The 25,597-nt window shown below is 40.1% G+C and overlaps 1 protein-coding gene across 4 annotated transcripts in view; it reads left to right on the forward strand.

The window, feature by feature from the left end:
* Positions 1–20,748, forward strand: part of SAMSN1 (SAM domain, SH3 domain and nuclear localization signals 1) — a 98,136-nt gene extending 77,388 nt beyond the window's left edge. For 2 of the 4 annotated variants that reach the window (XM_055701646.1, XM_055701648.1), the window contains 7 exons: positions 2,166–2,237; positions 2,809–2,967; positions 4,987–5,107; positions 7,007–7,158; positions 9,437–9,643; positions 10,648–10,798; positions 19,503–20,748. In XM_055701646.1, coding sequence (XP_055557621.1) covers positions 2,166–2,237; positions 2,809–2,967; positions 4,987–5,107; positions 7,007–7,158; positions 9,437–9,643; positions 10,648–10,798; positions 19,503–19,708 — 1,068 coding nt within the window. In that variant the 3' untranslated portion in view covers positions 19,709–20,748. The remainder of the gene's footprint in view (positions 1–2,165; positions 2,238–2,808; positions 2,968–4,986; positions 5,108–7,006; positions 7,159–9,436; positions 9,644–10,647; positions 10,799–19,502) is intronic. The other 2 variants (XM_027815261.2, XM_005446190.3) reach the window with 1 other exon arrangement.
* Positions 20,749–25,597: the final 4,849 nt, after the last annotated feature.

Here is a 25,597-nt window from a genome sequence, read left to right on the forward strand (position 1 = left end):
CTGCATGTAAGAGATAAAGGAGCTAATATGGATAGTAACCCTGTGATTTGTGAGCAGGGACAGAATAAGATGGGGTTCTTCCTGGATGGAAACCCACAGGGGAGGTACGTGTGTGCTCGGCATAGCTGGTATCATTTTGATAAACTCCTTCCTTAAGATCATGGCTGCAGAGCCTGAATGCCCCCTTGCCACCCCGTGTGGCGTCAGGAGCCTGACACTGTTGCTGATGAGTCCCACAGAGGTGGCTGTGGACAGAGCAGGTATGGGGCTGTACCAGCACTCAGAAATTTGCAAGCGGCTGAAGTCATTGCTTAGGTCTCGGTTCAAACAGGTGTTTGGTTTTCCGGCTTTCTGGAGGACGGCACTCGTGCAGCATCACCAACCCTGGCGCCTGGGTAGGAGACGGGAGGGCAGGCACGGCAAAGGTGCTGCTCCCCGCAGCGCTCGCTGTTCGGGCAGTTCGGCTCCTCTCACCACCACTGAGGGGTTTCACCATCACTGAGCAGGTTGATGCCAGCATTAGCACATCTGCAATGCAAAGGCAGGCAATGGGACCGGCTATTAAACCAGTCTTTTTCTCCTCTTCTTTTGTTGCCCAAAGGATGGTTTACCTCAGTTGCCTCTGAGGCTACCTCATGAAAATTCTTGCCTGGTAGGGAAGGTTGGAAAGCTGTAACAGTAGGCAGAACCGGGAGCTCACAGGCCCTTTTGAGGCTTGTGGCGTTCCCAGATGGAGAGAGAAAGGAGGTAGCTGGAGATGTCAAGGGAAGGGGACACGATACATGCTTTAGAAACCGGGGGGAGATCAAAAGAGGGCTTGTGTGGCTGGGGGTGAGGGAAGAAAGCAATGGAGCAAGGATCCAGTTTGGCTGAAATCACATGGGCAAGGTAAATGGATTAATAAATGCAGGAAAACCTGTAGCCAGGTAGTCTGAAATCACTTCTTAAATTGTTCAGGATGTATTTATTTTGTTTTTTGTTATTTCGTTCAGTGTTTTTTTTCCTCCACAGGAGATTTTGAATACTCAGAAATATACTGAGATGATATTGCACAGTACATAATAGTTAAACCCTGCTCAAGAACCCTGATACTGCATTAAAAGGCTTCCATTTAGTATGGAAGAGTGAAGAACTTTTTTAAAAAAGGAGTAATTCTGGATTTAGATTTGAGTACTGGCGAAGATATAAAAACAAGCTCTTACACTGTAGAGTGGATAAATATCCAAATTCTGGCCATTATTAGAGCTACACTTAAAGGGACTTCTGACTTTGCCATCAATGCCAGTTCCCCGCGGTTTGCCACCATAGGCAGCGCGGTGTCAGCCAGCTCTTCCTGTGCGTGTCTGCCAGGTATTTCTGTGCGACCTCTCTTGCAAAAATCTGCTGTGCCACTTCCCTCCTTGCCATGCCACTTACCCACATGCAGAAAGGGTGAAAAGTAGAAGGAAGTAAAAGCAATCCATTCATGGTCTCTTAGCGTACCGCTCAGGTGATGCAGACTTTCTCATGTTAAGCAAAGCTGTGGCACAGGGAAAAACTGTACCTGTTTATGTTTAAAAATCATATTTTTGAATTGGAGGACTGGGAAGACAAACATGAGTCCTGCCTGATTATTCTGTTACTTACACCCTCCACAATGTATGCATTTTGGACAAGATGTATTCATAATCCTTGTCACTTCTTGCTGATTCTTGTTGGCAAAGGACTGTAAACAGTCTCCCCACTGCAAAATTAAACTGTATAAATTGCCACAGTTTACACCACCAAAACTGACTCTATATCTTGTATGACATTTATGGAAACATCTTTTTTTCTAAGCTCATAGACAGCAATCTTACTTAGAAGTAACTCATAGAAATCTGTGTATAAGTAATGTGAAACTGATGTAGAAGAACTCATAATTATATCCATTATCTAATTAGTATTTGAAGCAGTATTGTTTCTCTTACTCACTTTTTCTGCTTCTGGCTTTACAGTTACAATTCTTTTCCCTATAGTTACCTCTTAGTTTGTTTCTAGCTGGTTATAGCAGTTGATGGTCCGCTGATCTGGGTTAAAGCAAACAAGTGACTTGACAGTTGTATTTAAGTCTTAATAACAGAACAAAACCCCACCGGTGGGTCAAGGTTTGTCTTCTCATTTTTTTTTCTAATTTTTTTTTCCAGCGCACAAGCAGCTTTGGAAGCTTTGACCGTTTCAGGCACCACTCAATATCAAAGACAGATGATTCAGCTGAGGTCTGTATAACACAAAGTTTTACTTTTTGCAGTTCACTTTCCCACAACAATTATTCAAAAACATTGGGAAACCATTGTGGAAATGTACACTGGGGAGAACTTTGCTTGTGCACCTGGGTCTGTCTGGGTGATTTAGTCCTTGCCAAAATGAACAAGAGAATCAGACCTAAACTTTGGTACTTTGATGTGAAGATTAGAAACAGTTTCCCAGAAAGACAGAAGTGCTCTTCAGGTTGGTGTATGCCCAAAGTAACCGGCACACGTACGCAACCTGCAGATCTGTCACTTTTGTTTTCATGATCCATGAAAAATCCCCTCAATTCTTATTTGGGTTAAGAACAAGGACAATCGGAAATAACATTTTCTAGCATAAAATACATTTTTTCTGTCATTCATGCATACAGTGGTGTGCTGCAAACGGGTTTAGGTACACGATTCCCCAGGAAAACGGCTATGACTGACTTTGTCATCCTAACAGCGTTGGTGTCCTTAATATTTCCCTGTAATTCCTATTCCACTACAACAAATTTCATTTTCATGGTGAGTTGTTGCTTACTTTTTTGTTTCAAAGCAGATATCTGAGCTGGAGACTATAAGTGACATTGGAGAAGCAGTGCAGGCTAAAGCAGCAAATAATGGAGGAAGTTTGGGTAAGAAGATGAGAGCCATTTCCCTTACCATGAAGAAAAAGATGGGTAAAAAGTACATCAAGGCACTCTCTGAGGAGATGGTAAATACAGCTTAAGAATCTCATGTTAGATGATAATACATGTGAAACAAAAATGTTATGGGCATTTTTCTGTTCATGTTTCAATTGTCATGTTAACACAATCCATAAAACGTGGTAACACATACTGAATTAAAACAGCTTTTGGTAGGCACCCTTTCTTTCATGTGCATGCTAATGTACACACACATGCACATATAAAATTACAGCATCATCCAGTAAGGGCCCAAGATAGACACAGGAGTTTCGTATCATTTAATTTTGCTTTTTCCTGAAGAAGCATTTGGATAAGCATCACAAAAATATGTCCTGATGTGGGCACAAGGGAGTATCAGATGAACCCCACTGGCAGTCTGATTCTCAGCCTGTACAAAATGCTTCGTTAGAAGAATTTATCTTCTATTCGATTCCGACTGTTTCTGAAGTCCATTTTGTAGAGGTCACCCAGCATCCTTAGAGCATGACAATTCAAATGCCTTATCTGTTTTTACCTTATCAAATCTTAATGAACATATCTTTATTAAACATAAAAAGTATGTTTCACACAATGCAAACCCTGTTTTCTCAATATACTGTGACAGTGAGTTCCAAATTTTAAAACATAAGGAAAAAGGACTTCTTATAGTTAATCATCCTAAAAAATCTAGCTAGTCTGCCTCCTATCTCACACATATCAATATCAAATAAGTAGGGAAAATAAATAAGAAACTTCACAAGTAGAAAGCAGTGTTTCACAGGATACCTTTAGACAGTTTCTGGAGGTCAAAGACAAGGAATCCTATCTCATTAGTTTAGTGTGTGGGGTTTTTTTGCTAAAGTTCAAGAGGTTGCAAGCCATGATTTTTACACTATAAGAAAGAAAAATCAGAATTTCAAAATCTAGCTTCTGCAAATTTACAGAAATTATTCACATGACAAATTCATTGAATTAACTGACTGGACACACATGTAGCATGGTTTTAATTCCTGCAGGAGATGATGGCAGTCAATACTGGCCTGCTGATTAAGCTATGGGCTACGCTGCTGACTGGTGTAACAAGCACTGTCTTTGTTGAAAACCAACATAGTCAATGCTATGCCTTATACATACTTGTATGGGGTCTCTACGTCATCCATGCGCTGCCATTGTTGCTTGACTTCATCAGCCAACTGATGAATAATTCATATTTCCCCAAATATGATGTAACTTCCTATGTGGTGCAGGATGTTTTATTTGCATCAGAATATCACAGACGTTGACAATGTGGTGAAATCTGCTGAAGAAATTCCTTCCTTTGAAAGCTCATCATTATTTCATTTAGTTGTTACATTGTCCCTAACTTACCTGTGATTGAAATATGGATCTTATTGTTTGGAATAGGCTGTGATTCCTGAGGTGTGATTTAATGTTATAAACTCAAGGGGCCAATTTCATACACCATTAGATTTTGTGAGGGAAACATGCATCCATTAATTCTGAAATGCACTGGGTTTCGAGGCCAATGTGTAGGTCAGGCAATGTGATGAGCATGGTGCTAGAGCACACCAATGCGGTTCATGTGGGCAACCTGCCTCCTGAATGCCCTGGCTGGGGTGCCAGCCTGCCACCGAGCGCCCATGGTCTTCAGAAGTTCAACATAAAGCACAGCTACATCAACTAGCACTTCGCCATGTGCTTTCGGAATTAAACTTTATATTTCCTCCTCTGAGACAATCAGACCTATCTGGCTGCCTGCGAATTCCCCATTACAAACCTTTGTCACTGCTGTGGTATGTTGTGGTCTTCTGGGATGGGGGATCAGTTCAGCTGCTTGAGCAGGAGTCAATGAAGTGAGTGGGGCAGACAGGAGGCAGGGGTTTTCTCCAAGATCACAAGGTGCTGGGCATCCTTAGTACCAGGATACTAAAATGCTTTCTTTCATAGGGTGGTTCATAATAAAGTGTAAGGATGAGTTAATCTCCAATGATGTTTTAAAAGAAAAAAACCAAATGTTTATCTAAAACACATTTCTTGCTGGTTAACATCTGTTTTTTGTGTTGAAGAATGAAGAAGGAAAAGATGATAATGATCCTGGTGGTGGAACACACACTGAGAAGGTCTCCCTAAAAGCCAGTGACTCTATGGAAAGTCTCTATAGTCTGAACAGTGGCCAAAGCTCATCTAGTAAGTACAGGACATCCACACTTCTTATTCAGTCGCTGGATCAATATTGCTACTGTTTAAGTCTGAGGTATCAGAGCTGGTGATCAGAAATGTGATGGTAGAGAGCTCTTCAGTCTGGCAGGCAAAAGTGTAATTTGACTAAATGGATGGAAGCTAGGGTAGATATACCTCTCCAGAAATAAACTGAGTATTTTTAAGAGTGGAATTATTAAATGAAAAGAAAAGAAAAGAAAAGAAAAGAAAAGAAAAGAAAAGAAAAGAAAAGAAAAGAAAAGAAAAGAAAAGAAAAGAAAAGAAAAGAAAAGAAAAGAAAAGAAAAGAAAAGAAAAGAAAAGAAAAGAAAAGAAAAGAAAAGAAAAGAAAAGAAAAGAAAAGAAGGGAAGGGAAGGGAAGGGAAGGGAAGGAAAAAGGAAAGGAAAGGAAAGGGAAAAGGAAAGGAAAGGGAAACGGAAAGGAAAGGGAAAAGGAAAGGAAAGGAAAAAGGAAAGGAAAGGAAAGGAAAGGAAAGAAAAGAAAAGAAAAGAAAAGAAAAGAAAAGAAAAGAAAAGAAAAGAAAAGAAAAGAAAAGAAAAGAAAAGAAAAGAAAAGAAAAGAAAAGAAAAGAAAAGAAAAGAAAAGAAAAGAAAAGAAAAGAAAAGAAAAGAAAAGAAAAGAAAAGAAAAGAAAAGAAAAGAAAAGAAAAGAAAAGAAAAGAAAAGAAAAAAATATTATAGGGGATGTTGCTGGTATATATGCCATATATGTCATAAAAGTTTCTTGGGGTTATTAGTGCCGTGGTGCTGGCACCCATAGGGTTGCAATCCCTGTGTGCAGCCACACAAGCATCCTTTCTGGGGTAGTGGCTGTGACTTCATCCTTCGCCCTGCAGATGCGAGGCAGACCAAGTCAGAGGTCTCTCTGAGATGACAGGTGATGGAGGCCTGACCTGGTGGCTTCAGGTCATGGTGCAGTGAGGCACAGTCTCCTTCTCCCCAAACCCACTGAAAACCCTCCCCCAACAGGGTAGTCTCAGTCAGAGGGCAGATGAATCTTTGATGAGAAGCAGAGTTCGCCTCCACCTCTCTGTCCATTGCTCTGCTGTGGATATTTGCTGGGCAGCAGGCCACAGCTGCCTATGGTGACATTGCCCTGCCATCACTGCAGGCACCACATGAGCCCTAAGTGGGGACTTGAGATGCAGTCCAGACCATTTGCACTTAGTAGTTAATCTGGTCCTGAGACGGAACTGTGCACTTAAGCAATCACCTCAAACAAAACCATTTTTATGATCATTTTCTATGATGTGATTTGTGAAAATTGTGTATGGGAGTTTACTTCCAACACACTGCTGCTGTCATCTAAAAACATATTTGGATGGGATATTGCAGAGCTTGCTCAAATTTGCTTGAATTACTCTGCTGATATTTTATTGCTCAACTTGGATAAAATGACAAGCAGAAATGTTGATAAGATTAAGACTTCTCTCCGCAATGCAGGTTCCTTTGATGTTTCAGCTAGCTCTGTAATGAAATAAAATAACTTCTACAGTACTTGTTTTCATTTCTTTGAATAAACAGGAGAAGTTCAGCAGAATTAATTCCCTAAATTGCACTTTTAGAGTACATTTTATTAATCTGCAGAGGTAATATTTCATAAATTCTGCAGGTAAAATGTGTATTCTTTTAGTATCATCACCAGAAACAGATTATTGTAGTGATGATTTTAATGAAAGATGTCTTATCTATTTTCTTCGGTCCCTTGCAATATGTTTTTTATTGAATTTATTTTTCCTGGAATGTGTCAAAACCACACAGAGTACACTCTTTCACTAATTCTGTGCTTCCGAACACTTTCCTCTTGGCTGCTGTGCAGAATTGTATGTCTTGGTACAGGAGGTCTCTCAACTTGTCTCTCTTTAAGGTGGGGTGACCAGTTGCTCAGATGGAACGAGCAACAGGGACAGCCTCCGGTTTGATGATGAAGTCCCTTACAGTGGGCCCTTCTGCGGTCGAGCCAAGGTTCACACTGACTTCACACCAAGTCCTTATGACACCGACTCTCTGAAAATCAAGGTAAGACAACCACCAGGTTTTCTTCTTTTCCAGTAAGAATGCCAGGGGACACATTTTTTACGTGTGAAGAAAATGTTTACCAATGCATTTCTAACTGTTAGCGCATGTATAATGCTCTAAAAGCAAGATGAATCTGGTTTTTGCAATGCTTTTATAAGGACTTAGTTCAGACAATGCTGCAAAGCCAACTGCCATGAAAGACTTTTTAAGGCATAGACTCCAGGTAGGTACCTCATCATGGTGTCCACCTGGATACCACAGCTTTCCTTAGAGTAAAAACCATGTTGCTTCCTGCATACTAGGTCTGGAGTAAGACAAACTTGAGTCTCATGGGATGTGAAGTTGCCTCCCCAGCTTTTCCAGTCACAAGTAGCATATATCAAAAGTTCAGTGGCACCCGTTGTCTTTAATGAAAACATTTTGCCTTTCCATTAAGCTTTTCTTTAAGCATACCTTTGAACTATGAATTTTCTCTGGCCCTGACAACACGGCAGGGGTGTGAGCGAGAAAAAGGAGCTCTAGATGTGGACCTGGTTGAACATTATTAGAAAAGCCCAGCCGTTTTCTGCTCCTTCCATGCAGATGCATTCCATATCATCATCCTTCAGACTACTCATGGCTGTAACCTGGACTTCATTCTTTTCCCTCTTTATAAACGCATCCATATCCAGATTATATTCACACTTCAGCATCTTTTCTTCTTCTTCACAGCCTCTTTTTGTCAAAATCCTCATCTGTATTTCACGGCAGTCTCCTTCTCCATTGCCCTGCCAGTCCTTGCAGCCTTCACCACTCACACGTTGCAGCCCTCCACTTCCACCCCCACCTAGTGGATTTCTTTCAAAACAGTTTAACTGGTCTCAAAACAGCAAATGTCTGCTGGCTCACACAGGTTCCTTTTTTAGTCACTGGGGCTGTGTATCTTAGAATTGTAAACAACTACTCTAGCATTGAAATCCCCTAAATTTGTTTCACAAAGTTTCAGTACCCTGAATCTGAATTCACAGTGCATCTGCAGTTTAGCTTAGAGCCACTGCCTAATCCTCATCTGCATCCACGTCTGAAGTTCCTAAACCTCCATGAGTGTGTAGAATAATATGTGTGCTTATAGAGCTTTAAACAAATGTTTGCTTAGTTTCCATTTCAAACGTGCTCATAGCTCTGAGCTCCATATTCTAACAAAACCAGGTCACTGAAACACAGTCGATTTCATACTTGGGTTTGTACCAAGACCAGGGGGCTGCTTTTTTTGCAGTTTCTTGACCAGACCAGAATAGAGTCAAAACTCTTGGAATTGTTAACAAATATTTTAATAAACTGAGTAGATTTTTAACTTTGTAACAGAATGCCAAATGAAGTCTGTACATGGGGACTTGTTGGATAACTCTTTAAAGGCTTTCAACATTTTTATAAATTCTGTGGTACCTGCGCTGAAGAGAGGACTCAATTCTGAGGTCACAGGAGCAAGTTGTGTAGGGGCTATGACTTACAAGGGAACCTTCTTACTACGAGAATTACTCCCAGTGACTGTTTTGCTAAGCTGAGACCTCGGTTCACAACATGCCTGTGAACACCTTTACCAAAAAGCCCTTTTGAAGTAGCTGTGTTGTCACTTTTTTTTGCCTCACATTTATGAGTGGATGCACAAGTGTGGAGGGGCTGAAGCCTCTAGATCTGTCTGCTAAGGCACCTTCCACTATTTTCTCTGGTGTTAATATAGTAATAGAAAAATTTGTCAGTACTTTGGGAAAGACAGACAGGAAGATATTAAGACAGTTAAATGTTCTTTATTGCCTTTGAGAAATGTAGCTGGTTTTTTTTTACTGTAAATTGAGTAAAAGTCCACCTTTCACATAGCTCAGCTATCAATTTCTGAAGACCCTTGGGATGCTGGATAATAACATTATCATGTAAATGGTTTGGCACATACTTGAAAGATAACCTCACAGTGTTCCCTTGCTTTTTGCCAAAGCTACGTCCACTGTCCATGGCAAAAGCTGATTGCTGATGCAACCCTATACCTTTTCAGGGACCAGCTGGAGCACAAACACCTCTCCTTCCCACGAATTCAGAGATAAGGACTAATTCCTTTTTCTGTAGTTACTTTGCTGAGATTTTATAAAAGCAAAGGAGCTAAAGCTGGGTAGTTGTAAAAAGTTACTTTGCACTGACCAGTTGAGATTCTGTGCTGCCTGTGCTGGTTTTTGTACACAGAGGAAAAGCCACATATAACAAACCAGATGTGTAAGCAGTGGTGTGGTTTTTTTTATTGTTCTAGAAAGGAGACATCATAGATATCATCTGCAAAACCCCCATGGGCATATGGACAGGCATGCTGAACAACAAAGTAGGAAACTTCAAGTTCATTTACGTGGATATTATCTTGGAAGAGGAAGCTGCACCCAAAAAGATAAAGCCACCCAGAGGAAGCAAAAGGACCGAGCCTAAAACATTGCAAGAGCTCCTGGACTGTGTCCACCTGCAGGTCAGCCAACACATTTCCCCGCTGTATTTGAAACGTTTCACTTCTGTGCACTTGGGTTTGGATGTCATTTCCAGGCAGATGTAGAAAGGCAGGTTTCAGTGGTTTTGGTGTCAGCGAAGCTAAGCAGCTTCATGTCTGTCTTTTATCTGATGAGGCTGCCTTATAGAACTGCATTTTGCATCGTTTGGGTAGGCTAAGAGGCACAGTAGTGACTTGTCAAGTCACCATAACCTTACTGCAGTTGTGTGCCTAAGCACAGGAGGTGGGTGAGTGCAGCCAGCGCAGGGAGAGGACCGCAGTCTGACTCCAGTGCCAACATTTAGAATTTGGGTTTCTAATTTCTTGTGATCTTTAGGGAGCAATAGTCCTTTTGCACTATGCTCATATTGCACCTCTCTCCCTCACTGCAACCCTAGCTCTCAACTGAGTGTCAAAGCATAATTAGGTCATGATTTACAGATAACATTTTTAATAACAGTTATTGCTTTGGTGCTGATGCAAACACTCCTTTCCCTGGAGTGTGTGCAGTTTCATACCGCATTGACACACTGGTCAAGGGGGACCACACAGCACAGCTGAGGCCTCCCTCAGATTCTCACCTTGCTTATGTCGAAGGGCTCCTTCTGTGCAAAGGCAGAGCACACCCTTCCTCAGAAACCCTCCTGGACCCAGCATGGGATGCATTCGTAGGGTGACCCACAAAAGTCCAGACAACTGGCAGATCAAATAATTTCTGGCAAGCCTCTGTCCTGGGTCCAGTTTGCTGCCTGACTCTTTTAGACAGCTCAGGCATAGATGCTGGGATGGCCAGGAGAACCCCCAGGGATCTCTGCCTCTGTCCTGGCTTGCTCTCCAGCTCTGGTTTTAGGCCAAAGGTGGGTCAATCAGACTGAAGAACAGAGCCCATTTCAACCTGACAAAAAAGTAAAAGAGAAATTGTTCCTATTCCTGTACTAAACACAGTGCTTGTTTACATGAGAGGCTTTGCTTGTTTCTTTCTGTAGGAATATGCATCAACCCTCTTGCTAAATGGCTATGAAACTCTAGAGGACTTAAAGGATCTACAGGAGAGCCACCTGATTGAATTAAATATTTCAAATCCAGAAGACAGGGCAAGATTGTTATCAGCAATTGAAAATCTACAGGACTATGACAGTAAGTGTTTAAGCTTTGTTAAGAGTCATGTGCAAGTTTTAACTGAAGAAACACTTCTAAAGAAATAGTGATTCTCACACTGACCTGTTAAACCAGTTTTCTTTTAGATATGAAACATGGAATAAGATGATTGTCTTATTTGTTCAGATAGCAAACCATACATCTCTTCTAGATATGTATATGATTACTATACTAGCAACACGTGAATTATTTAATATTTCTTATGTATAGGTCCTACACTAGAGATTAGTAGTAACTATTGCTTAAGAACGACCCTACTTATGGTTGGGGACCCAACCCTCCAGACGGGATAAGTGACTTCCCAAAAGTCACAAGGTCTGTGCAAGAGCAGAAAATTAAACCTCTCAAACTCTGTGCTAGTATCTTAACCAAAACATAACTTACTTCAAATAGCTACAATAAAGAATTTTCTTTAAAGTTTTTTTAAACAGCATTCTGGAGAATAAGACAGCTTTTCCCTCCCTCACTTCATCTCACACTTAAATCCTTATCCAAATCAGTTTCTTTTGTAGCAATGTTTTTTTTAAAAAAATTAAATATATACTAATAGCTGGTTTGCATCCTTTTCTCAAAATGACTCTGACTCAAGTTTCCGGTGAGCTTCTGAAAGCTGATCATACAGTGTATGTAAATGTATGTGTATTGATCACCCTTGTTTTCTTCACTTGCTCACTAAGCCAAAGCAGGAGACATTTTCGTCTTCATTGAAATTTGTGCATACTCACCCCTGTGCTGAGCAGTCATTTAATCAAATGTGCACTTGCAACTGAGAAGCATCTGAAAGAAAGAAAAGGACACCCAGAAAAGCAATGTCTTTCTGGGATATTTTAATATCAGTTCCTGTCAGATGCCCACTTTTTATCTCTTCAGTAGGTAGGCAGCTTTCCAATTCTCACTGCAGCACATGTACATATGTATGCACATACCTCCATGCACATATATACCCTGTGTGCTGCAGTACATAAATCTCTCTGGATTTCTATGCATGTCTTTGGCTACCTCATCCATGCAGCTTTTCCTGCGTGTGTTCTCTAACCTCCCGCTTTGTGTGTTTGCTGACCTTGTTTTTACTGTGTGTTTGGGCTGTCTGGGGACCCCATTTGTACATGCAGTCTTTCCTGTTCTCAGTCAGCTTTCAGGGAAAGAGTAAGGTTCTTGCAAACACGTTAGAGAGGCACTAAAAGGGTTTCTTTGCCCACCAGGTTCAGTAGTTCTTTCTGGTCTATAGCTTTGTGAGAGAGATGACAGGCTAGAAAAGGGCTCTTGAAGGGCCGTCTATGTAGAAGTAGTGATTGAAAGGGTGAATCCAGGAAAAAAATGGCTACGTTTTCCAAGAATTGTATTGCAGGGATCTAGCTGGAAATCATCTGAAAATACATTTGTTTCCCTAGTTTTCCCTTAAACTGACTGTATGCACATTTTTATATACTTCTTGGTAACTTGCAGCCTTGCTGCACTTTCTGCACCTTTTATTGTGTATGCTTTTCTTTGTCAGTATATTACACCAGAAAAGTTAATGAAAAAATCTAGATTGTAATTTTGCAGTTTTGCAGCAGTTTGAAAAATGAAACCAAAACAATGTTTTTTAACAGACCACAAGAGTGTGAGGATATGGCTTACTATTTATATTCTTTGTGCGACAAAAACCATAGCAAGCGGCCTTAGACACCTAACCTTTTTAGAAGATGAGACCAAGTTTTCCTTTTTCTGAAGGTGTCTTCACACTTCAAATTCTACACACACGTGTGCAAGGACCAAACATAACAAGGTCCTTACACGTACCATAACTGAAAATTAAGGAAATTACCTTAATTATTCAAATAGGGTTCTTCCTAATTGGCAGCATGGAATTAAGTCAATTCTCCAGGCAAAACAGTGTCCCTGATGTTATCTGTATGATAGTTGAGTATTTAAATTCTTGTAATGGTTCTGGAAATAATAACATTAAATCTTATAAAGTAGCCCTTGCTCTAAACTCAGTGATGACACTGTAGTCTTAGATGAAAAGAAAAAATGAATATTTGCTTCACATCTACTTTAGATAGGTATAGCCAATCTTTCCAGTATTAATATTCAATAAAACAATATACCCAGAATTTTTGAATACTCACAGGGACCGGAACCAAGACATCTTTATACAATTGTGCCAGCTATAAGCATGCATTTAAAGTGTAGCTGAGTTTCATAAGACTCACGTATATTTTAAGGTAAGCCATGCATAAATACTTTCCTGGTTTAGAGTCTTGAATTGGGACTGAATCAAATCCTTGTCTTGTCTTGGTTGCCAAAGGTTCGTAGCATTTGTCACATGACTGGTAGGGACAGAGCAGAATTTAGCAAATCTGCTTTAAAAAGAAAGATATGAAGACTAAAATTGATAGAAGCTATCTGTTAAGTTGTTATAATGAAAGACAGGGAGTCAAGATGATCTTGGGGATAAGCTCAGCTTGGGCTTGACTTTGTCCAAATCATTTGACCTCTTTGTCCTTCTGTCAATCCAATTGGAAAATTGGGTTGAAAGAGGTGGGTGCTACTGTGAAAGTAAATCCTGCATCTGAACTGAACTTTCCTAGGTCAATATTTTTTTCTTTCCTAAATGGGCATGACTCAGTCCAGCATAAATGATTTTTTAATTAAAATTGATTTTCTGCATTGCTTAGAAGTGAGCAGCATAATTACCCACAGCTACAAGGTAATCTGTTTACCGACCAAGAGTGTTCTAGATATAACTTCAGCACTTCTCCAGATAAAAGTTCACTCTTTTTATAAGCTTTGTGAAAAAACGTACTAAGGCTATAGACCATATTTATTGTTCTAAGCCCATCTTTCTCACAAAGCTTGGAAGACTTCCATGTCTTTGCATTACATTCGTGCTTCTGTGAAGCATGTGTTTGATTAATGGATGGGGTCTCAGGTACGGTCCAGAGCTGAAATGCAAGGGTTTCCAAGTTTTTGTGACTCTGCTACTATTCAGAACAGCCAAGCGTGCGCAAACGTAGCCTCATTTTATTAGATTCTACTATAAATGTAGTAAAAAGAGATTTAATACTTCTTTAATGTGATATCTGATATTGTGAAATGTCCAGATGTTTTTACAGGGCTTTTAATGTCTTTTCCTTTCCTTGGCTTTTTCTTGACATTTATTGCATGTTATACTAAGTGATTTCTTCATGCCGCATACTTGTGACTATATAATTCATGTTGCAGAATAAGCAGTTACTGAGTTTTCTAACTAAAAGACCTGCAGCAATAGTTTTCGCATTATAAGCTTCTTAAAGCTGTCCAAAATGTAGCATTTCTGGCAGTGAGAATCTTTTCATCTTACGTTTGATTTAGACCTGAATGGATTTGAAAGGAAAAACTTAACCCATCTTATACCAAGAATTAAAAACTAAGTTTTATTTAGCAAATGCTACCACATAGTTGGTTTTAGGCAGATTTTGCTTCCTGGTCCTCCACTACCTTCTTTCTACCTTTCCTGGGAGTCCAGGCCCAAATTCACCATCTTCAAATACTTCATGTTGCACAGCTATCCTAGAACTGCAAGGTCTTGTAAGCTCCTCACAACATCCCCCCCCCCTCTTCCCAGATCTCTTTTAAAATTTTTTATAAGTTGATTAGACCTATATATTTTGGACAAAATGATTGGTTTCCATGAATTCATGGCTGGAGAGGAAAAAAAAAGGTCCTTTTCATAAAGTATTTCTTAATAGCTTTCCATTCTTCTCCCAGATGGCTTCTAGACAGGAGATGGATGTCTGTGCTTTTGCAGGATGCTATTTTTAAAGCGAAGCAGTTGCTGGATGGTTAATGAATAAAGTAATAAAAGAAGTTTGGAACTTTTTTCTTGACTGTTTCCTAGGACACGCGGTTTTGTGTGTATAGCCTTAATTCTCTTCTCACTTAGATGATGTAAGTCAAGAGGTTCACTCCTGAAGTCCAGCAGGTTATATTAGTCTGAAGCTATTCTGAGTTAAAGAAGAATTAGACTCATTGGATATGTGCATACAGTTCATTTTATAGAAAAAACAAGGTGCATATGTGCAATTTGGGGAATAATTTTGTATGCTTATTTCCCCAAATCCACTTCCTTAGCTCACTTTTCATATTTAAGTGCCAGAAATCCCACTGCCAGTACCAGATATGGTTTGTTCCTTATTTGTTGTACTTGGACAGCAAGATAGTAGATAGCTGAGGACACGACTTTCAGTTCTCAGTTGCATTCCTTATGTGAGGACCCAGCATCATTTTACACTGGGCAGTCCCTTCAAGAACGTGGGATTTTACAATGAAATGTCAAGGTCAAATAGTGTTCCAAGACAATCTCCCCCTCTGTACTGTGGTACAACTCATTGACCTGGACATAGTATTTCCAGATTTCCCAAGGAAGTTCATCCTTGCATGAGTATTAGTATTTTTCACCCTTTTTCAGGCAGATGTTTGCTTCCAGATTTTAGAGAAAACAGAAGCTTTTTATTCCTGTTTTCACCATAGACTCTCACATCAGTTCAGTGTCCCTCCCAGAAAAGCTATGTCACTGACTTCAGTGAGCACAATTTTTTAAGCTGCTTGTCTGTAAATACCCACAAAAGGTTTACTCCTTTGAGACCCCAAAGTATTGCATGGGTGTACAGAACCGCTTCAGGTTTCTCTGCTTCCTTTTCAAGAAGCATCACCATTTAATGCTTCAAAACCATCCTTTCTGAGTTTGATGCTTTGTGAGTTTTCATTTCGTGTTTAAATTTAGGCGGTCTAACTAGTACAGGCACTACAGGCTGGTAGAAGGCCTTGATATGTACCTAGGAGGTCTAACCTCAGCCAGAAAGACGCACTTTGTTCTGTTCAGTTATTGTGTGGTGCTGCTCAGTACGTCACCACTGCACCTTCCAGGAAGGCATGCAAGTGACTCAGGCCAAAGCATCACGCTCCTAGCCTGGTTTTCTTTCTGGGAAAAACTCATGAAGGCAAACTCTCAGAGGGCACACCCATGAAGTATGGCTGGCTGCTGGGTGACTTCTTTTTTCTTCCAAGACAAAATCCAAGCCTCCTGCCAGTCATCTGGTTTAAACCAACATAACAACATAGGAGTGATGTGTGACCTCTGTACAGTCTTGAGCTGAATTGCCTTAAATCTGAGCTTAAAGTGCTTTCTTAATCGGGACTTTAAACTCATTAAAAAAGGGGGAAAAGCTGGTGAAGGTAAAAAAAAGATCTATCCCTGCATGTGTCATGCACATCTATGCCATTGAATAACAAATATTCATTTCAAAGATCTAAACAGTGAGGAAAATAAGTATGCATCACACAGCTATTACCAAGGCTAAAGGCCTCACTTTTTTTTCAGCAGTCTGAGTATAATCCTACCGTCTAAAGCAGTATTAGAATATTTGTGTCAAAATGATGCGTATCGTGGACTCTTCTGGCCATATCAGACAACAGTGACTGAAAGCTATTTATCTTATATGGAACTGCTTTACTGTAGCGAAATGATAAGATCGTTATTTCTGATGACTCTACAACATCTAACAGCAGTTTAATTTTATCAATTCCTGTTTCCTGTGAATTGTATCTTTCTTCTGATGTCTGAAAGATTAAGACAGCAAACTTACCTTTACTAATTTGGAACTTGAACATGTATATGTTAGAGGAAGGAAATAAGTAAAATTGAATGTAAGAGCCAAAAGCTAAAAAAAAAAAAAAAAAAAAGAAAAGAAAAAAAAAGCGTAGTTTCTTTTCTCATGAAGCAACAGATATAGTTGCATCATACATATATTTATAATGCTCAGTATCCTGCTCAAGTGGTTTAGCAGTTGCTGCATAATATTTAAGGCTACTTTAAAGAGAAAAAAAAACCTGTCAGAATTTGGTTTCAGTCTTTTAATCTTACATATGAGCAGGGTGTTCTTAAACTTTTTCTGCTCAAAACAAAACCCAGAAAACATAATATTTTTACTGCCTCAAATACCTGAAGATTTTTGGTTTTCATGTAAAAAATTCTTCCAGTGTTATGGGAAGAGACAGAGGTTTTAAATTTCGGTATGTTTTTGAAATAGAAATTTCTTATTCTGCTAGCTGACCTAATGAGATTTTTTAAAAAAAAATCTCAGTTCCAGACTTGTCTGTCTCTTTTTTCCTGAAAGAAACAAGGGAAAGAAATCACTACAAAAGAATTCAGGATCTGTTTTTCACATATGAACTACTCAGTTTATCATAACTAGTTACAGGGCACTAATATACTGACTGAAACAGCATTTTCTTGTTAATCCACTAGTTACTTGGTCTTCTTTCCATTGTAAAACAAAATGGATGGAGGTTCCTCTTTGACCTTGAAAATGTAAACAGGATTAACACTTTTTAGGTCACTGCTTTCCAGGGCAGCAGATGATGCTAGAGCAGCTGTAAAAGTACCAGCAAGCAGCATTAGGCTGATGAGGGGATTACAGGGCAGGGGAGCCCTGTCCGCAGCTGCGCAGGGGGACTTCACCCGGTCACCGGCTGAGCCCTGCCAGCCTCCAGTGACCAAGGCCTGGGACGGGTGCGAGATGCTCATGACACAGTTTAGACAAGGCTTTACTGGGGCATCTGCTGTTATTTGTGCTGGGCTACTTCTGTTGCTACTAACAGCAGCAGGAATACCTTCACTGGTGTAATGCCTTTTGTAATTCCTTCCTGATTTAAATCAGAAATCAATTGGACCTTACATGATCAAATATTTTCCCTGCAAAGAGAGATAACATTTGACATGACAAACTGTGTTCTGTAAAGCGAGGAGATCAAACAGTTACAGATATCAATTAAATCTGATGAAAGGTGTACTCTTTCACCCAAGTGCAATTAACCATTAATTTCTTTGGGAACAAGGTGAGACTTCTATTCTTTGGAAAGTATTTAAAGTCATTTTTTTTTTAAAAAAAATACATCAGGTTATGTGTATAACCTCAGGTTTAATGCAAGAATGACTAAGCTGAGACTTTGGATTCTTTTCCCGAAAAATCAAATTAGTTTATTCACTTAATTAGGCAATTGAAAGTTAGAAAAATATTAAAGATAATTAATCAGTCCAAACAAATCTGCAAGACTTCCATCAAGATCTAAAAATGTTTCTCAGTACGTCAAAATGCTTTGTGAAATAAGTTGGTTGAAATATCATGCAATGAAGAAAGGTACTGACTCTCCTGCTGTTCTATTTCAGTATTTTCAGAGTGAAACATTTCAACTTTTAATTTCTAATTTATTCTTTGTGATACAACACAAGGTATAAAAAAATATATGGATCCAAATGTAAAATCTTTCCCATCTTACCAAATCTTATAATTTCCAACAACTGAAACAAATGTCAAAGTGAATTTTTCTTCTAGAAATTTTATAATTCTGGGAGCTAAAATCTAGCTTTAGATTTTGACAAAGGATAAAATCCTTCATGTATTAGGACTTCCATTCTGCCTGGACTTGAATTGAGACAGCTTAAATCTGACTAAAGATCTAAAGCTAAGTATTTAAACATGGAGTAACAAGTCCAGTGAAAAAAGGGAACTTACTTTGCAAAAGCCAAAAGGTACAATTTCTCTGAAGGGCTAAAATCTGGGGTAAAATTATTTGTTTCCTGTGAGAATTGCTCCTTGTACTTTTTTTTGGAACGCAAGCCACAGTCTGAAGTAAAAATACAGTTACAGGAATGACATAACAAAAAATGTAAGAAAGGGAAAGGCTTTATAGCTTGTTTTCTCAATAAATTTACTGTGAGCAAACCATGTATTCCACAGTCAGAAAATACAAACATGAACTTTAGCCACAAGGTATATTAGATGTATGATATACAGGTATAGCCTGTCTGCAAGGCATCAGCTTGTTGAGCTTTTTTTGAGAGGTCTGCTGATACTCTCATGGAGTTGCAAATTTTTGAGTTTGAACAGATTAGTCATACAGCAGCTAAACAAGGACAATCATTCGCAAGATAATTTGCTTCTAATTTGGAACAGTATTCAAAAATCATACGCAGGAGTTAGGCATCTTAGCTTTCTCTGAGGTCTTTCTGTTTTGGAAAATAACCTTTTGGATATCAAGCTAAGCTTAGGAAGTTTCCATCAGCCACTGAAAAGCCCAGTCTGTTAAAAAACCCAATTACCACATCTTTTTGCTGAGTGCTTGTGAAGACCAGCGCATTCTATCTCACTACAGAGTGCACAGAGTAGGTAAACCGGTGGGGGTTACGTTCAAAAGACACATCATCTACAATGCAGTGCGTTATAAACAAGGCACAGTAGGCTACACAACTAATTGCATGAGCAGGCTCTGAAATACATGAATGTGGGAGGGGAAGAGCTGCCATCTCCACTGTGGGCATGGTGACCACTCATGGTGACTGTTGCACCCGTGGACAGCCTGAAGCACCTCTGTCTAAAGAACGATGCCAGAGGCTCCAGCATTCATCTCTGAGCAGCACACTGCAGGATCAAAGCCAACCTCAACATCAACTTAGATGTTGTTATACTCGTGTAATTGTAGTTTTAGTTCTTTGATACTGATGTTTCTGTTTCTGATAGACAAAAGATATTGATCTAGTCGTGTGTATATTACCAGCTCTGTTTCTACAGTTCTTCAAGAACAGTCACGCTTCTATCTCAAACTCTTTCCCAGGATATTTATTTTGACATTTTTTCCCTTCTTTTTCTATTCTTTCTAGTTGAACAGCAGCAGAAAATTGAGGGTGGTCAGGAGACACGAAGCCTAAGCCCTCACCATGGCTTTGACAAATCACAGTTAAATGACTGCCCAAGAGATTCTGGCTGTTACATCTCATCAGAAAATTCAGATAACGGTAAAGAAGAAGTAGACCCAGAAACCCTGTCTGACATGGTGCAGTCAATAACAATCACTGAGTCAAACTGACTCAGCCCTGCTGCTTTTCTGCAGATTTTCAGAAAAGACAATCAGTATTGCTGGTATGATAGCACAGAAGCAGAACACAAAATATTCTCAACACTGAAAATCTACTTCTGTCTGATGTCTGATGCTTTAGACTGTTTAATATGTGGACACTTGATAGCTAAATGTTAGCTGATAATAAGAATATCTCATGCTTTTCTTTTCAATGAATCCACAGACATTTCAGTGAAAAGGTTTATACATACATATTTATAAATATTTGTACAGCAAATGCATTTTCTATAATAACAGAGAATTGGTTTAAGTAGTGGTACACAATCTGGATGTGTTAATTTCTGGAACCATCCAAAATGTAAATATTGTATAAATTTATTTTAAAATGATGCAGATTAACTACACTGTCTCTATTTTCAGATGTGTTTTACTAATATTTGTACAGAATGTGTTTTCTTTGATATATCAACATAATAAAAAGGTGGATACATTCACATCCTACTTTAAAAAGTATCAAGCTAATTCTCATTAATATTAAAGCTGTTTCACACTGTTCTTCTCCAAGACAAGCTCTAAAGTAGACTATCATCTTGTACACTTTATCCTGAAGGTACGAAAAAACTGCAGTGTAAATATGAATCGAGCTCTCTGCGTTCATTATCTTTTAAAGAACATAGCCAAGTGAATGGCTTATGCACTGGCAATTTCTTTATTGTTATTTTCACACGTGTTCTCATTCTTCTCAAGCATTATACAGAGAATGCAAGCTTGGAGCAAAAAAAAATCAATATCTATGCTATGTTTTTATGATAATTTTTTGTGAAGCTCTTGCCTTTTGTGAGTGGTGTGAAGTTTGTTAATAAAGTACTTGTTTGTATACAAAATTTGGAAGCTAATATGGTTATAGTGCACTATTGTCTTTCATATGAGATTTTATTGTATTTCCCAGTACATTTTGCACTGGAATACACATTTTAACTGCCTGTCTTCTTTTAGAGTACTTCTTTCAATAATAAACAGAATCATGTGTTTGAGCCCTTTAAAAACTACTTGATTTTTAATGCGGTCATTACATTTCAAAACCTGCTGTCTTCCAAGACTAGCACAGTAAATGGCAACTTCCACTGAGCATTTTTATCAGTGCTTTATTTATATTTTATCTTTATTATTATTATGCATAATAATCTGTATCAAATCAATAGTGAAACTTTTTGCTCACTAATTAGTCACACAATTTTCATAATTCCAGGCATTTTGCATTTATGTTAAAGTTTCCACATTTTGATGACAGCTTAGAAAAAAATCACCTTCAGAAGAGATGAAACATGGAAAATTCCATGCCAAAAATAGTATTCCTGAAGAAGCTATAAACAAGTGCAAAGCTTTTCTCCTTTTTTCTTTTTTTTTCCCAATTGAAATACTTTCTGTAGTTTTCATGACCCCTCAAATGGCTACTGCTGTCTGACTTTTAATACACAAACCTGTTTTGAAGGCTATAGTATAAAAATGTCCATTTTAGAAAATGGCATGAACTAGATTTCAAAGATTTGGAGTAAATAAACTCTCTTTAGAAAAATAAATAGGAATGGGAGATGCTAAGATTTGTTTCTGGTTGTAACTTACTTTTTATGCTGGCAACAATCATCATCCTTGAGCATCAATGACCCCATATTGCCAGGCATAGTGGGGATGCAGAATCCCTTGATGGGATGAAGTACATGAGAGATGGTTTTTTAGATATAGTAGCATGCCATGACATGCAGTACTGACTTTACTTAATATTACTTTAATAACTCCTAAAATAATGTATTTGGATTGGCTTCAATCACCTCTTCATTCTAGAGAATGACTAAAGTCAGCCTGAATTTCTCAAAACGGGGCTTATCTTTTGGCTTTCGCAGCAAGAGACGCTTAGTCTTCAAGTTGCTTCTATCTAGACACCTGTAAAATTGCTGAAGCTGTAAAAATATGTTGAGGTGAGTTTAACATGATTATAACTGCCGAGAAACAGCTAAGTTAGCTGGGTCGAGGACTAACAACCGCAGAGACCAGAGACGTACCGTGACACAAATACTCTGAGCAATGTTTATTTGCATAAGTCTGCAAATGAAAACAGGCCTCCCTAACCAGTTACAGTGAGACAGGCAAGGCTTTCAACAGCGCAAAATGCCCAACGGCTGCTATGATTTTACAGGAATCAGACCCTGCGTATCTTGGGCTAATGGTAAGAGCATAAAGGTGTGAGGTTAACTAGATGGGAACTATGGGCATGAGCTGTGGTTTAACCATTCCTGACCCTTAAGCAGTAAGGCTCTGTCCAAAGGGTTTCTTATTTAGAAAAACGTGTTGACTGAAAGCTTGTTCAAGGCATTCGTAACTTCCTGTGAAGGCAGAGCAGATTAAATCTCAAGCTGAGAAACTTCCGTTCCCTCGAGCTATTCTGAGAAAAAAATGAGGAAATTTTGTACCACAAAGGAAAAAAAATGCTTATTTCCTAAAAGAAGCACACGCAGGCTTCTTTTGTCTCTCAGTGGTCTCGTTAATCCCACTGATCAAGGATTAGACTGTAATAGCACGAACAGTTCTCCGACTGGCTTTGGTGCTGGGCTAACTGAATAAAAGATAATTCTAGGAGCTGTTGGAGAAAGTCTGGTGGAGATCTCAGCTACTTTTGAGGAATTTTTAAACTGTCCCAGAGACAGAGAAGAGAAGCAAACAGCGGAGGTTTTGTTTCTCTGCCACTTTCTCAGTGGTGTCAGATCCCTTTTCACTTTTATTAACCTTCCGTTATGATTAAGGTGGACTATAAGTTTTGTAAGTCTCTTACTTGGACATAACCAAAAGTCCACTGTTCCCTGGAGTTACAAAGCATACAAAAAGCTGCAAAACCAATCAGTAGAGGTGAAGCCAGCGAGGCTAGCCCTTCTAGCCTTCAGCCAGTGGGGATTTCCCTGCCGCAGAGGGCTGTGGTGCAGGTGCAGCAGACTTTCCCCCAGGGCTGCAGCGCAGGGCTGGCTGCTGGCACGTGTGTTGCTGCCTGCCCGCAGCAGAAAGCTTCTAACTCAGAAAGACTCAGAGGACTGTCGTGGTTTAACCCCGGCTGGTAATAAAAGTACCGTGCAGCCGCTTGCTCACTTCCCCCTCACCCAGAGGGACGGGGAGGAGAGCTGCAAAGGAACGTAAAACTCGAGGGTTGAGATAAGAACAATTTAATAATTGAAAAAGAATAAAAAGGAAAGAACAACAACAACAATTATGACAAATCAGTTATAATGAAAAGGGGAAGGGAAAGAAGAACATCCAGAGGGAAAGGAAGAAAGGAACACGCGGTGCACAATGCAGCTGCTCACCGCCCACCGACCGATGCCCAGCCAGTCCCCGGGCAATGACCTGCCCGCCCTGGCCAACCCCCCCGGCTGACATACCAGGCATGATGGCCCATGGTACGGAATGCCTCTTTGGCCAGTTCGGGCCAGCTGCCCTGGCAGCGTCCCCTCCCAATTCCTTGTGCCCCTCCAGCCTTTTTGCTAGCAAGGCCTGAGGAACTGAAAGGTCTCACATCAAAGCCCAAACACAGCACTGCACTAGCTCCTAAGAACGTAATTAAGTCCATCCCAGTTTGAAACCAGGACAGTGACCCACAGAAATAATCAGGTGGTGGCGGGCGCCTTCATCACCAGGGAAGAGCCATCCCTGATCAAAATTAACACCGCTTTAGCAGTGTTGCCTCATGCTCAGCTGCCTTTGACTGCCGTTCACAGCTGGCATGGCGTTAAAGGAGGGCTGCTCTACTGTCAAAGAGGGTAGCAGAGTGCCAGACTGCAGCCCTGCAATCCATGTGGACTAGCCTGCAGATCCTGGCAGTCATCATCCTGCTCTCCAGGATTTGTAACAAAACTTCTGAAAGTCAGTGGGCATAAATTCATCAGTGTAGAGGCAAGCAACAAGGAGGGGTTTGCATTCATTTTGCTGAGGTGTGAATGAGCACATGAAGCATAAGGCAGAACGTGGGCATATCTGTGGAAATTCTAGAGAAGACTGATCTCTGAGGGACTCAACTAATTACTGGCTGCCAGCTGGACTCTGCAGCACTTGCACAACTCTCTGAGCCCAAAAGTCCAGCCAATTTTCCACCCACCTTACCACTCAGTTATCTGTCCCATACTTCACCAGTCCTACCACTGAGTGGCCAGTGTCTCCTGTGATGTGAGGAAGCCCCCAGCTGACTAGCTATGATATAAAAGGGACCTTTATACCATAGTGCTTGCTCCTGGGTAGTGGCAAGTAAAATAATTTCTGGCATTGTCAGGGGATCTGCATCACACCGGTGGAGCCATTGGAAAAGAAGGTTGGTGCAGACAGCACAAGACAATATTGAAAGAAAAAAAGGATACCTCAGGTGCTATGAACAAGACATGTTCATTTCTAGATGTCACTAGGTTCACAGGATGAGTACAACCTACCCCTTCCCTGGAAATTTGCTGTTCCATCAACTCAAGATCAGTATTCTTTCTGCCCACTGATACACACGTATGTACACAAATCAGTGGTGTCAACAGTTAAAGGAAGACATGTCATAGACTCTTTCAGTGCCCTGGGTCACATTGTTGTCTGTCCTAGGACAGCCTCGATGGCTGTTTTGCAACTGAGTCATATGTCATCATAGATCATAGCGTAGAATTGTAGAATCACATAGGTTGGAAAAGATCTTTAAGATGGCTCAGACTTCCTTCCTGCATGTCAGAGGGAAGTAGTTCCATCATGTCTAGTAACAGCATAGTTTCCTTGTTTTGACTGGGATAGAGTTAGTTTTCTTCCTAGAAGCTGGTACAGTGCTATGTTTTGGATTTAGCATGAGAATAATGCTGATAACACACTTGTGTTTTAGTGTTGCTATGTAGTGCTTACCCTAAGTCAAGGGCTTCTCATTTTCCCATGCTCTGTCAGTGAGGAGGTACATGAGAAGCCAAGATAGAGCGGAGCCAGGACAGCTGACCTGAACTAGCCAAAGGGATATTCCATAGTACAGAATGTCATGCTCAGTATATAAACTGAGGGGAGTTGGCCGGGCGGCTGATTGCTGCTCAGGGACTGGCTGGGCATTGGTCAGCTGGTGGTAAGCAATTCTATTGTGCATCACTTGTTTTTCTTGGGTTTTGTTCCTCTCTTTGTTTTTGTTATCTCCCTTATTGTTGTCGTCATCATCATCATCATCATCATCATCATTACTATTGTTGCTGTTGTTATTATTATTATTTTACTCTATTTCCGTTATTAAGCTGCTCTTATCTCAACCCATGGGTTCTACCTTTTTCCGATTTTTTCCCCATCCCATTGGGGGTAGAGGCAGGGAGCAAGCAAGCAGCTGCATGGTACTTAGTTGCTGGCTGGGGTTAAAGGCTGGGGTTAAACCATGACAGATGGCAAACCCTCTGCCTCTTTTTCACAGCTCAAAGATGAGGTTTTGGATTACATTATCCACTGAAGAGGTTATTTGTATCATGCTCTGACTCAGTCTGCTGGCTGTGTACATGTACTACTGCTTTGTGCAATGATGCTCTTCGGTCAGTTCCAGGAATGTGTTACATAGGATGGTGTGAATGTCTTCTCTTGGTCTAGGATTTCCTGCATGAGGTGTTCACTTGCATCCCTGATCTTTGGTTCCTGGTAGGTGACAAGGTTTTTCCCTACAACTCAGGGGAGAATGTCAAAGAGGCTATAATATGGCAGTGTTTGTCTTTCTTACCTCATGAACACATTACCCTGAAGCTCCTTATCTGCCTCTGATGTCCTGAGGGCTGGCCTGTGGGCTGGCACTAACTAGCAACCTTGCTGCAGGCTGACAACCAGCCAGCAGCTCTGTCAAGCCCTATATTTTACCTGGCCATAAAATAAGGG

Source organism: Falco cherrug, chromosome 2 (genome assembly GCF_023634085.1).
Source record: "Falco cherrug isolate bFalChe1 chromosome 2, bFalChe1.pri, whole genome shotgun sequence".
Classification (NCBI taxonomy): domain Eukaryota; kingdom Metazoa; phylum Chordata; class Aves; order Falconiformes; family Falconidae; genus Falco; species Falco cherrug.